Source organism: Pan paniscus, chromosome 1, assembly GCF_029289425.2.
Source record: "Pan paniscus chromosome 1, NHGRI_mPanPan1-v2.0_pri, whole genome shotgun sequence".
NCBI lineage: Eukaryota > Metazoa > Chordata > Mammalia > Primates > Hominidae > Pan > Pan paniscus.
This window is the reverse complement of record NC_073249.2, coordinates 174,320,328-174,333,034: the sequence shown is the minus strand read 5'-3', so window position 1 is coordinate 174,333,034 and position 12,707 is coordinate 174,320,328. Positions and strand designations below refer to the sequence as shown.

Genomic DNA, 12,707 nt, shown 5'->3' with positions numbered 1-12,707 from the left:
GTATACAAGTTGGTATGCATATATAAAATATAGGTAAGAGGTAGACATGGTATCCAAAGTCACAAAGAAAAACCTTTATGGGTCAAATGACTAGCTTGTTCTTCCAATCTATCCATCAAGAGATACATAACTGAGACTTACATTACACAAAGCTAATTACACAAAGCTAATAAAACATAATCATCTTGGAGAATCTCTGAAGTCAATCTGATAAAAAAACTGTTTGGAGTCCCACTCAAAGAAGGTTAGTCACTGAACTAAATTCACTAGCAATTAAAACAACATATGTATACTCCAGACCACAAACCCACACAAGGCTCCTTCTTCTTTCCTTCCACAGAACTCCTGGATATCTCCACTACATTAATGGTTTTCCTTTGCTTCTCTGCCTCCTAACTAGATTGTAATCTCTTTGAGGCACAGACTATGTTTTCACCTTTGCATCTGCAGCATCTAGCAGTATGTATCTAACCTACAGTAGGTTCTCCCACCAGCGCAATTTTTAAAATATAAACCAAATCACCTTATTCTCTTGCTTAAAACACACAAATGGCTTTTGAAGAGTTCAGAATAAAGTTTTAACTCCCTAGCATATTACGCACAGTCCCTTGACCTCATGAAGGCAGTAAACAGAATAATTCCAAGTTGTAATAAATGTTATAAAGGAAAAAAAGCAAGGAACTGAGAGGGAGACCAACTTTAGATATGGGAGCCAGAGAAGGCTTCTCTGAGGAGTTATCATTTAAGCCAAAACCTAAAGAAAAAAATCTAGCTAACTTACCTGTAACTCCAACCTCAGATCTTGCCACGACACTTTTCACTTCATATTAAATGTGCCAGAATTAATCACCAAAGCTGCTTCAAGTCTCAATATCTTTACATATGCTACTCCCTTCTCCATTGATGCTCCCCCATTAATATTTACCTGTCCTTCAAAATTCAGCTTAAGCACCACTTGTTTCCATAAGCCAGTCTGACATTCTCTCGTTCTATTACCCTCTATTATCTCACATTTACAGAGTAATGGAATTTGTATTCATGTATCTGTCTCCTACATTAGATGATGGATTTCTTGATGCTAATGACCGGGGTCTTACTTTTACCTTCAGATTTTAATACAATGCCTAGATCTGAGCTAATGCTCTGTGTCATGTTGAATAAATAAATGAATCTGGATGTATCTACAAGTATTTCAAAAAAGAAATGCTCATAGATCATCAATAAATCTCTCCATTCTGTCCTCAAAAGCCTGTCCTCAAAATTGCATGGCATTCTGTCCTCAAAATTGCATGGCATCTAGAGGAACCCTGACAGTCAAGCCTACCTTTTGATAGCACTAATTTTCTGAACAAAGAAATGGTATGCCTCTAGAGATGGTGCATTTCCTACCACAAGAGCACAGGAGTTTCTAGACTAGGAAGGCAAACTCAGATAAGGATGTTATAAAAAGGACTCAAACACGAGAAGTATGGCTAGGTTACATAAGTGTTTCTTAAATTACAGTTGGAGGAATATTGATGCACTATAAGCAACTTGCAATTATGTCCTAATATTTGGAAAAATGATTTAGTTTTTTAGTAACCATTTTATTATGGAAATGTAGAAGAAAAGATGAAATCCTAGTATTATTTCTACTTTTCATGAAAAAGGATGGGAAGAAGACAATCTAATAATGTAACCTTCTTCTCTTTTCCATATTTATAACTGGCCTTGTGTGACAAGGTAACCAACATCAGCAAATCTTGTAAAAGCATCGTTTCTGCTAACACAAATAATTAGAGAAAGCTGCCTTTCTTCAAAAGTCAGAAATATATGAAATTATTTAATTTTCTGGAATCAACATATAAAACAAAATAATACCAGGCAGAACGTCCTAAATTGTGTTCCAAAAACAATAGTTCATTACATGTTAATACTCTCACAAAACAAGAATTGAAAACCTGTATCCACACAAATACTTGTACATGAATGTTCATAGAATATTCACAATAGCCAAAGGTGGAAACAATCCAAAAACCCATTTCTGGTGAATGGATAAACAAAATGTGGCATTTGTATACAATGGAATATTATTCAGGTGTCATAGTCAGCTCAGGCTGCCACAACAAAATACTACAGACTGGGTGGCTTAAACAACAGAAATTTATTTTCTCATAGTTCTGGAGACTGGAAAGTCAAAGATCAAGGTGTCAGCAAGGTCACTGTCTGGTGAGGGCTCTCTCCTGGGTTGCAAACAGCCACCTTCTTGCTGTGTGTTCACGTGGCCTTTCCTTATAGGACAGAGGTTCTCTCTTCTCCTTCTTTTTTATAAGGCCAGATTAGGACCTCACCATTAGGACCTCATTTAACCTTAATTACCACCTCAAAGCCCTGTTTCCAAATACAATTACGTTGGAGGTTAGGGCCTCAACATATGAATTTGGGAGGGGACATAATCCAGTCCATAACAACAGCCTTAAAAAGGAATGAGGTACTGATACACGTTACAACATGGATAAACCTTAAAAACATGACACTAAATGAAAGCCAGACACAGAAGACCACATATTGTATGATTTCATTTCTATGAAATATTTAGAATAGGCAAATACATAGAAACAGAAAGTGTACTAGTAGTTGCCAGAGGCTGGGGAAAGTGGGGAATGGGGAGTAACTCTTAATGGGCATGGGGTTTCCTTTTGGGATGATGAAATTAGACACTAGTTATGACTGTGCAACACTGTGAATGTACTTAGTGTCACTGAATTGTATACTTTAAAATGGTTAAGATGGTAAAATCTTACATGTATTTATCACCAAAAAATTTAAATATAGAGTTAGCATACAACTAGCAATTCCATTTCTAAATATATATACTGAAAAAATGAAAACATACATCCACACAAAAACTTTTACACAAATGTTCAGAACAGCATTATTCAGAATAATCAAAAGATGGAAACAATCCAAATATCCATCAACTGATGAATGGACAAACAAAATGTAATATATCCATATAATGCAATACTATTCAGCAATAAAAGGGAATGACGTACTAATACATGCCATAACATGAATTAACTTTGAAAAAAATATGCTAAGCCAAATAAGGCAGGCACAACAGGCCACATATTGTATTATTTCATTTATATAAAATAGGTACATCTAAAGAGAAAGAAAGTAGATTCATGGTTGTCAGTGGGGAGGAGGAGTGGGTAATGAATAGTGACTGCTAATGGCTATGGAGTTTCTTTGTAGAGTGATGAAAATGTTCAGAATTAGATAGTGATGGCAGCGCAATTTTGTGAATATAATAAAAACTACTGAACACTTAATACTTAGATTTTTAGTAAAATATTCTTTTTTTTTTTTTTTTGAGACGGAGTTTCGCTCTTGTTGCCCAGACTGGAGTGCAGTGGTGCAATCTCGGCTCACTGCAACCTCTGTCTCCCAGGTTCAAGCGATTCTCCTGCCTCAGCCTCCCAAGAAGCTGGGATTACAGGCATGCGCCACCACGCCCAGCTAATTTTGTATTTTTAGTAGAGACGGGGTTTCGCCATGTTGGCCAAGCTGTTTTCGAACCCCTGACCACAGGTGATCCACTCGCCTCGGCCTCCCAAAGTGCTGGGATTACAGGCGCGAGCCACTGCACCTGGCCTTGAATACTTAGATTTTTTAAATAAAAAAAATTGACCCAACAGTAAGACAGAAGTATATACTTTAAAAGGATGAATTTTATGACATATAAATCCCAGCTACTTGGGAGGCTGAGGCAGGAGAATTGCTTGAACGCGGGAGGCGGTGGTTGAAGTGAGCTGAGATCACGCCACTGCACTCCAGCCTGGGCATCAGAGTGAGACCCTATCTCATTAAAAAAAAAAAAAAAAAAAAAAAAGAAGGCAAAGGAAGTTTAAGAGAGCTAGCCATATGGACATTTGGGGAATGAGTGTTCTTGATGCAGAGGAAAAAGCAAATGCAAAGTTCCTCATATGGATATCTATCTTCTCAGTTGAGGAAATTCAAGAAAACTATGCGGATGGAGCAGAGAGAAAGGGTGAGAAGTAAACAAATGAGGGCAAGGCAGAGAAATAGGGGAGTGTCACAGATCGTGTAAGGCTCTACTAGCCACTGTAAGAACACTAGCTTTTACTCTGATGGATGGAAAGTCACTGAAACACTCTAAATACTAGTAATGTGATCTGACTCATTTTAACAGGATCATTCTGCTTACTATACTGAAAACACAATGAAGGGTGATGTAACTGAAAGTAAGATGAGTTGGTGCATGCTGCTTGAAAGCATTATCTTGACCAGCAGCATCAGCATCACTTGGGAGCTTATTAGAAATCCAATTTATCAGGACTTATCCTAGGCTTTCTGAATCAAAACACTCTGGAAATGAGACCCAAGACTCTGCATTTTAATATGAATCCCAAACAATTCATATACACATTAAAGTTTGAGAAACCCAGATCAAGAACACTCTCTCCTCAAATATTCACCTGGCTGGTTCACCTCTTTCCTTCAAGTATTTGCTCTAATGTCACTTTCTCATTGACACTTTAACTCCACCAATACCAACAGTAGCATCATTCCCTATGTCGTTCCTATTTCATTTTTCTCAAAGGATTTAAAACCACCTTACTTAACTTACTCTCTATATTTTATTTTCTTTTTTTTTGAGATGGAGTTTCGCTCTTGTTGTCCAAGCTGGGGTGCAATGACGCAATCTCAGCTCACTGCAACCTCCGCCTCCCAGGTTCAAGCAATTCTCCTGCCTCAGCCTCCCGAGTAGCTGTTGCTACAGGCACACGCCACCATACCTGGCTAGTTTTTTGTATTTTTAGTAGAAACGGGATTTCACCATGTTAGCCAGGCTGGTCTTGAACTCCTGACCTCAGGTGATCCGCCTGCCTCGGCCTCCCAAAGTGCTGGGATTACAGGCGTGAGCCACCGTGCCCAGCCAACTTACTACATATTTTTCTTATTTATTGTGTTTGTTATCTGTTTCATCCCACTAGAAGATTAACTCCATAAGAGTGGAATTATCGGTTCCATCACTTCTATATTCCTAATGACTAGTTCAGTTCCTGGCATGTAGTGGACACCAAAAAACAACATTTTATTGAATGAATGAATAAATGACAAAAAGAAAAATGATGTGCCAGGTGGGAGCTAAAGTTAGGCCTAATGGAGAAGACTGAGATCAATCAAATTTCTATATAACCTATCAAGTCCAAATAGATAATGATCTAGCCATGTATGGTAGCTCATGCCTATAATCCCAGCACTTTGGGAGGCCGAGGCAGGCAGATGGCTTGAGGTCAGGAGTTCAAGACCAGCCTGGCTAACATGGTGAAATCCCATCTTTACTAAAAATACAAAAATTAGCTGGGTGTAGTGGTACACGCCTGCAGTCCCAGCTACTCAGGAGGCTGAAGGACAAGAATCACTTAAGCCCAGGAGGTAGAAGTTACAGTGAGCTGTGATTGCGCCACTGCACTCCAGCCTGGGTGACAGGGTGACTCTGTCTCAAAAAACAAAAAAAAAAGACAGCTGGACGCAGTGGCTCACGCCTGTAATCCCAGCACTTTGGGAGGCCAAGGTGGGTGGATCACAAGGTCAGGAGTTCGAGACCAGCCTGATGAACATGGTGTAACCCCATTTCTACTAAAAATACAAAAATTAGCCAGGTGTGGTGGCATGTGCCTGTAAATCCCAGCTACTCAGGAGGCTGAGGCAGGAGAATCACTTGAACCCGGGAGGTGTAGGTTGCAGTGAGCCAAGATCATACCACTGCACTCCAGCCAGGGCAAAAGAGCAAGACTCTGTCTCCAAAAAAAAAGATAATGATCTAGATATAAAGGTTTTACTGTATTTATTTCACTGAGAATCAATCTAATAAGAAATCATTAATTCAAACATTATTAATTTGGATGTTTTCATATGGGGAAAAAAAGAAGTGCTAAACAATTACATATAAACATGACTTCAAGGCTAATACTATACATATCATATTATACATGAATTTAAAGAGAATTCTTTAAAACATGAGAAGCACTTACTTATGAAAAATGACTGTATACTACAAATCATTTTTATTAATTTGTTAAACCAAGTTTCCCAAAAGAACCTCTACTTGGTCTACTAGCTTCCTTAAGCTAGCTTCCTGAAACTAGTTCAACTCATTCTCCATGTTAACAAGTAAAAACTGCATTTAATTGGAGTAATATAATAAGTGATAGTCATTGCCATTGCATGCCCACATGTCCGGTACTACATGAAACCCTCTACTGGATTATTTCACTTAATCTTCATAACATAGGCAGCAGCATCTCCACTTTTTTAAAAATGAGAAAACATATTTTTCAGCGATAAGCAGTTTATTGAAGGTTACAAAGTAAGTAAAGAAGCTGGAATTCAAAACCCATGCAATTTCACTCCAGAGCCCATATTCTTAACTATCTCTCTATGTCATCTCAATTATTTTGTTGACTTTAAAAGAAAATAATCTTTGGCCAGGGCAGTGGCTCATGCCTGTAATCCCAGCACTTTGGGAGGCTGAGGCAGGCGGATCACCTGAGGTCAGGAGTCTGAGATCAGCCTGGCCAACATGGCGAAACCCCATCTCCACTAAAAATACACAAATTAGCTGGGTGTGGTGGCAGGCGCCTGCAGTCCCAGCTACTTGGGAGGCTGAGGTAGGAGAATCGCTTGAACTCAGAGGCAGAGGTTGCAGTGAGCCGAGATCACACCACTGCACTCCACCCTGGACAACAGAGTGAAACTCTGTCTCAAAAAATAAATAATCTTTAAATCATGTTTTTCACCAATTCAAATAACAAGACCCTTAACTAAGTGATCTTTTTTTTTTTTTGAGACAGACTCTCGCTCTGTCATCCAGGCTGGAGTGCAGTGGCGCGATCTTGGCTCACTGCAACCTCCATCTCCTTGGTTCAGGCAATTCTCCTGCCTCAGCCTCCCGAGTAGCTGAGATTACAGGCATGTGCCACCACACCCGGCTGATTTTTCTATTTTTATTAGAGATGGGATTTCACCATGTTGGCCAGGCTGGTCTCGACCTCCTGACCTCAGGTGATCCATGCACCTCGGCGTCCCAAAGTGCTGGGATTACAGGCATGAGCCACCGCGCCTGGCCAATTAAGTGACCTTAAACACCACTATTTACTGGCCCGGTGTAGTGGCTCATGCCTGTAATCCCAGCACTTTGGGAGGTCAAGGTGGGGGTATCACTTGAGGCCAAGAGTTCAAGACCAGCTTAGGCAACATAGTGAAACCCAGTCTCTACTAAAAATATAGAATTAGCCAGGCATGGTGGCGCACACCTGTAGTCCCAGCTGATGCAGGAGAATTGCTTGAACGTGGGAGGCAGAAGTTGCAGTGGAGCCAAGTTCACACCACTGCACTCCAGCCGGGGTGACAGAGCAAAACCCTGTCTCAAAAACAAAACCAAACCAAAACAAACAAAAAAAAACCACCACTATTTCCTGAATCATTCAAGTACCATGATGTTTACATTTTTCCCATATCTAAACATTACCAGTATTATCACTTATTTGATTCTGTCTCTAAACTGACTTAGTTTTTAAATTTGGCCTTGTCCTCAGCCTTAATATACAATTATGAGACTGAGACACATAAAGTCAACTCTATTAAAATTCTTTTAAGTCTGTCGATATACCATCATCTGTGTACCACAAGAAATAAAAACAAGCTATTTCTGAATTCTTTACCAGTGTTTCTCAAAGTGTGGCAAATAATGATTCAGAAATAGGTTCTTTTTATTTCTACATCAAGATAACGCTGTATTTTTCCAGCCATGAAAACACTAGGAAAAAAAGATTATAAAATAAATTATTTAATTTAAACAAAATCAGGATTAAAGTTACTCAAAAGACATAGACAATATTTCTAAACAATTAAAACTAAAATCAGGATCCCACAACAAAATGAATTTTACAACAGTTCTCAAAGTAAACTCTAAGTGTCCTAACCAATCCCTGCTTCCAGTCCTGTTCCTATCAAAGAATTTCCTGCATTACACTCAAAAGGATTTTTTTAAAAATCTGATCACAGCATTACTTTACTTAAAACTCTTCCAAAGGCCAGGCACAGTGGCTCACGCTTGTAATCCCAGCACTTTGGGAGGCCGAGGCAGGCGGATCACGAGGTCAGGAGATTGAGACCACGGTGAAACCCCGTCTCTACTAAAAATACAGAAAATTAGCCAGGTGTGGTGGCAGGCGCCTGTACTCCCAGCTACTCGGAGAGGCTGAGGCAGGAGAATGGCGTGAACCCGGGAGGCAGAGCTCGCAGTGAGCCGAGATCGTGCCACTGCACTCCAGCGTGGGTGACAGAGCGAGACTCCATCTCAAAAAAAAAAAAAAAAACAACTCTTCCATGCCTGTAATCCCAGCATTTTGGGAGGCCGAGGCAGGCAGATCAAAAGGTCAGGAGTTCAAGAACAGCCTGGCCAATATGGTGAAATCCCGTCTCTACTAAAAATAAAAAAGTAAGCCAGGTATGGTGGCACGTGCCTATAGTCCCAGCTACTCAGGAGGCTGAGACAGAATTGCTTGAACCTGGGAGGCGGAGGTTGCAGTGAGTGGAGATCGCACCACTGCACTCCAGCCTGGGCAACACAGCAAGACTCTGTCTCAGAAAACAAAAAACAAAAAAAAATTCTTCAATGGCTTCTGAAAATACTCAGGATAAAGTCCAAACTTTCTGGCATGGCTTAGAAGCCCCTGATATTCCTGTGTTCCCTTTCAGCTGCATCTTTTGCCGTTCTCAACCTCAACTTTCTGCTCCAGCCGTACTAAGTCTCAGTAATACTCAGTCTCACAATTTATATCACCTATTTTGTCTGCCCAAAGTCTAAATCTCACTATTTAATCATGTGCTCTCTCAACTTCAATTAAGTTTTTGGCACTGAAAATCATTGTTTATCTGTACCACCCTCCTATCAGACTGGAAGCTTCCTTGAAGTTTAGGGCTATGGGTTTTTTTGTTTGTTTGTTTTGGTTTTCCATTGTAAACAAATGCTTGATATATATATAAGAAGAACTCAATACATACATATTTGGTGAATGAATGAGCAATACATTATCAAGACCATTTAAACAAGAGTGTGTATGTGTATGAGCATGTGTGTACCAACTAAAGAAGATACTAAATTTTTATTTGCACAGTCTTTGTACCTACCATAATAAATGAAAAGGCTTTCTTTTTTTAGCTTCACCAAGGATCAATCTAGTAAGAAACCATTAATGCAAGTATTATTAATGTGGATGTTTTCATATGGGAACAAAAGTGCTAAACAATTATGTATAAACACGACTTTTTGTAATTAAAATGGTTAAACCGGGGATAATCTAAAGAACATTAATATACAAAAATCCCTCCAAAAAATGACTTACTTAAATCGTCCGATACGTCTTCAATTCCTGAAGCACTATCATCAGAATCACCAGTATTATCTGTACATGTCTGTTGCTTCTGAGATCGTGGTGAGTTTTGCAGAGCACATTTTTCTCCCTCTACAGCTTCAATATTCACTTTGTCCACAGAAGTAAAGGAGCTTGGAATTTTTTTTCCAATCTGTTGTAATTCTGTCTTCTGTCTCATGTCTTTCAACAGTAAACTGGGTCCCTTTTCTGCTTCTGCTGGTGAACTTGGTACTTTTTCTGACTTCATCTGATAACTGGATGCTTTTTCTGCTTTCACTGAATTAGGTGACTTTGGTGATTTTTCTGCTTTTGCCTGTAAACTGGTTGCCTTTTCTAATTTTGCCTGTGAAATGGTTGCCTTTTCGGCTTTCACCGGTGAATTAGGAAATTTTTTTGCTTTGCAATGACTTTGATCTCGAAGGACTAACCCCAAATCTTTAGGACCTGGAAGGTTGGCAGCATTTACTTTACATGATTTAACTTCTGTTTTTTCTATACAAATATCATTTTGCTTATTTTTTTTACTACTATTCCTATTTGGAGAGCTGTTCTCAATTTCTTTTACGGATTTATCGTTTCTAGCTTTCAATGTTTGATTACCTATAACTTGAACTGCTTTGCTTTCTTCACAAATAACATTCTTCTTTGGTTCATGATTTTCACTTTTTAAGGTTTTAGACTCTTCCATTATTTGAAAATCTGTTTCTTTCCAATTGTGATATTATAAAATGGCAGATCTCCAGTAGTTTAAATTGCTTCAAATCCAGTTTAGGCAAGCAAACTATTGGGTTAAAAAAAAGAGAAAAATCTGTTATTTAAAATGCAAAAACAATTTTTTATGGTTAGACATTAAAAAACAATTTTTTTAACTTGTTCTAAAAACTGAAGAAATTGTTAAAAAAAAAAAAAAGACAAAACTCAGAAAACTATATGAGAAGGCGTTACAGTGCACTAGGTAAATAGCCAAATGCTCATCAAGGGAATTCTAATGTAATTGTGGTAAAACAGCACCAAAATAAAGAATTTTAGAAGTAAAGGTTGTCTCATATTTCTTTAAGAATTTCAATAGAAAACTAAAACTTGCAATTGAATGTATCACAATTAACATGAAAGGAAACAGAATAAAGAAAACACAAGAATTCCAATCTTGGCTGGGTGTGGTGGCTCATGCCTGTAATCCCAGCACTTTGGGAGGTCAAGGTGGGTGGATCACCTGAGGTCAGGAGTTCGAGACCAGCCTGACCAATATGATAAAATCCCGCCTCTACTAAAAATACAAAAATTAGCCAGGCATGGTGGCGTGCGCCTGTAATCCCCAGTTACTCAGGGACTGAGACAGGAGAATCACTTGAACCCGGGAGGCAGAGGTGGCAGTGAGCCAAGATCATGCCATTGTACTCCAGCCTGGGCAACAAGAAGGAACGAAACTCCATCTCAAAGATGGAGAATCCCAATCTTTATGTGCTATAAATGAATCCGTTTATGGAATCCTAAATGGTAAAATCTTGCCCACGAGACTTTACCACCAACTAGCATCTATTTGTACCTCTAGCCTACCTCGAACTTACCTCAAACTTGACTCTCTAAATATGGGAAAACAATAGACTTTCTTCACCTTGAAGTAAAAACGGGTTCAAATGAATTCGCTGAAGTATACTTTAAAAACCAACAGGGGCCGGGTGCAATGGCTCATGCCTGTAATCCCAACACTTTGGGAGGCCAAGGCGGGCGGATCACGAGGTCAGGAGTTCAAGACCAGCCTGACCAACATAGTGAAACCCTGTCTCTACTAAAAACACAAAAATCAGCTGGGCATGGTGGCACATGCCTGTAATCCCAGCTACTCGGGAGGCTGAGGCAGGAGAATTGCTTGAACCGGGACCCAGGAGGCGGAGGTTGCAGTGAGCCAAGATCGCACCACTGCACTCCAGCCTGGGCCACAGAGTAAGACTCTGTCTCAAAAACAACAACAACAAAAAGGAACTTAAGAGTTTAAAAAAAAAAAAAAAGTAATAGTAATAATCTCTATGACACTATAATAGTGAATATCTGTCATTACACATTTGTATAATGATACAAAATGCACATTACCAAGAAGGAACCCTAAAGTAAACTATAGACACTGGGTGATAAGGTATCAATGCGGGCCAATGTAGGTTCATCCACTGTAATAAACATGCTACTCTGGTGCCAGATGTTGAAAGTGGGGGAGGCTATGCATGTGTGGATGCAGGGTATATATGGCAACTTTGCACTTTCTGCTCAATTTTGCTGTGAACCTAAAAGTGTTCTAAAAAATAATGTCAGCCAGGCATGGTGGCTCACGCCTGTAATCCCAGCACTTTGGGAGGCCGAGGTGGGCAGATCACAAGGTCAGGAGTTCAAGACCAGCCTGGCCAACATGGTGAAACCCCGTCTCTACTAAAAATACAAAAATTAGCCGGGTATGGTGGTGGGCGCCTGTAAAATCCTACCTATTTAAGAGGCTGAGGCGGGAGAATTGCTTGAACCCGGGAAGCGGAAGTTGCAGTGAACTGAGATCGCGCCACAGCACTCCAGCTTGGGTGACAGAGCAAGACTCCATCTCGGAAAAAAAAAAAAAAAAAAAAAAAAATAATAATAATAATAATAATAATAATGTCAAGGCCAGGCACATGGCTCACACCTGTAATCCCAACATTTTGGGAGGCCGAGGCTGGCGGATTGAGTCCAGGAGTTCAAGACCAGCCTGGACAACATGGTGAAACCCCATCTTTACAAAGAAAACAAAAATTAGCCGGCCACTGTGGCATGCGCCTGTAGTCCCAGCTACTTAGGAGGCTGAGGTGGGATGATCGCTTGAGACCAGGAGGCAGAGGTTGCGGTGAGCCAAGATTGCATCCCTGCATTCCAGTGTGGGCAACAGAGTGAGACCCTGTCTCAAAAAAAAAAAAAAAAAAAAGTGATTTTATTAAAAAATCAGGATGTTTTTTACTATTCCCTTTGCCCTATACACCTTAAATTCAGATCCGTTTCTAAACAAACATTAATAATATGAATAAAAATTAGAGTCCTTCTGCCAGCAAAAGCAAACTGCATAGAATTAAAATGTACCATCTTTGATTTTACTTGGTTGATTTACTAAATTACAAATTTAGGTAAACATCTCTATCATATAACTTTACATCATATAAACAAAAAAATCCTACCTAAAATAAAGAGTTCACTCTTTAATAATCACTCACTGCAGCCTGGAACTCCTGGGCTCAAATGATCCTC

At 39.5% G+C, this 12,707-nt stretch overlaps 1 protein-coding gene across 23 annotated transcripts in view; it reads right to left on the bottom strand.

Moving 5' to 3' along the window:
- The window catches only part of TUT4 (terminal uridylyl transferase 4), a 130,626-nt gene that overhangs the window by 93,217 nt on the left and 24,702 nt on the right, over nucleotides 1-12,707 (bottom strand). For all 23 annotated transcript variants that reach the window (XM_063607544.1, XM_008967906.4, XM_063607549.1 and 20 more), the window contains one exon: nucleotides 9,420-10,230. In XM_063607544.1, coding sequence (XP_063463614.1) covers nucleotides 9,420-10,137 — 718 coding nt within the window. In that variant the 5' untranslated portion in view covers nucleotides 10,138-10,230. The remainder of the gene's footprint in view (nucleotides 1-9,419; nucleotides 10,231-12,707) is intronic.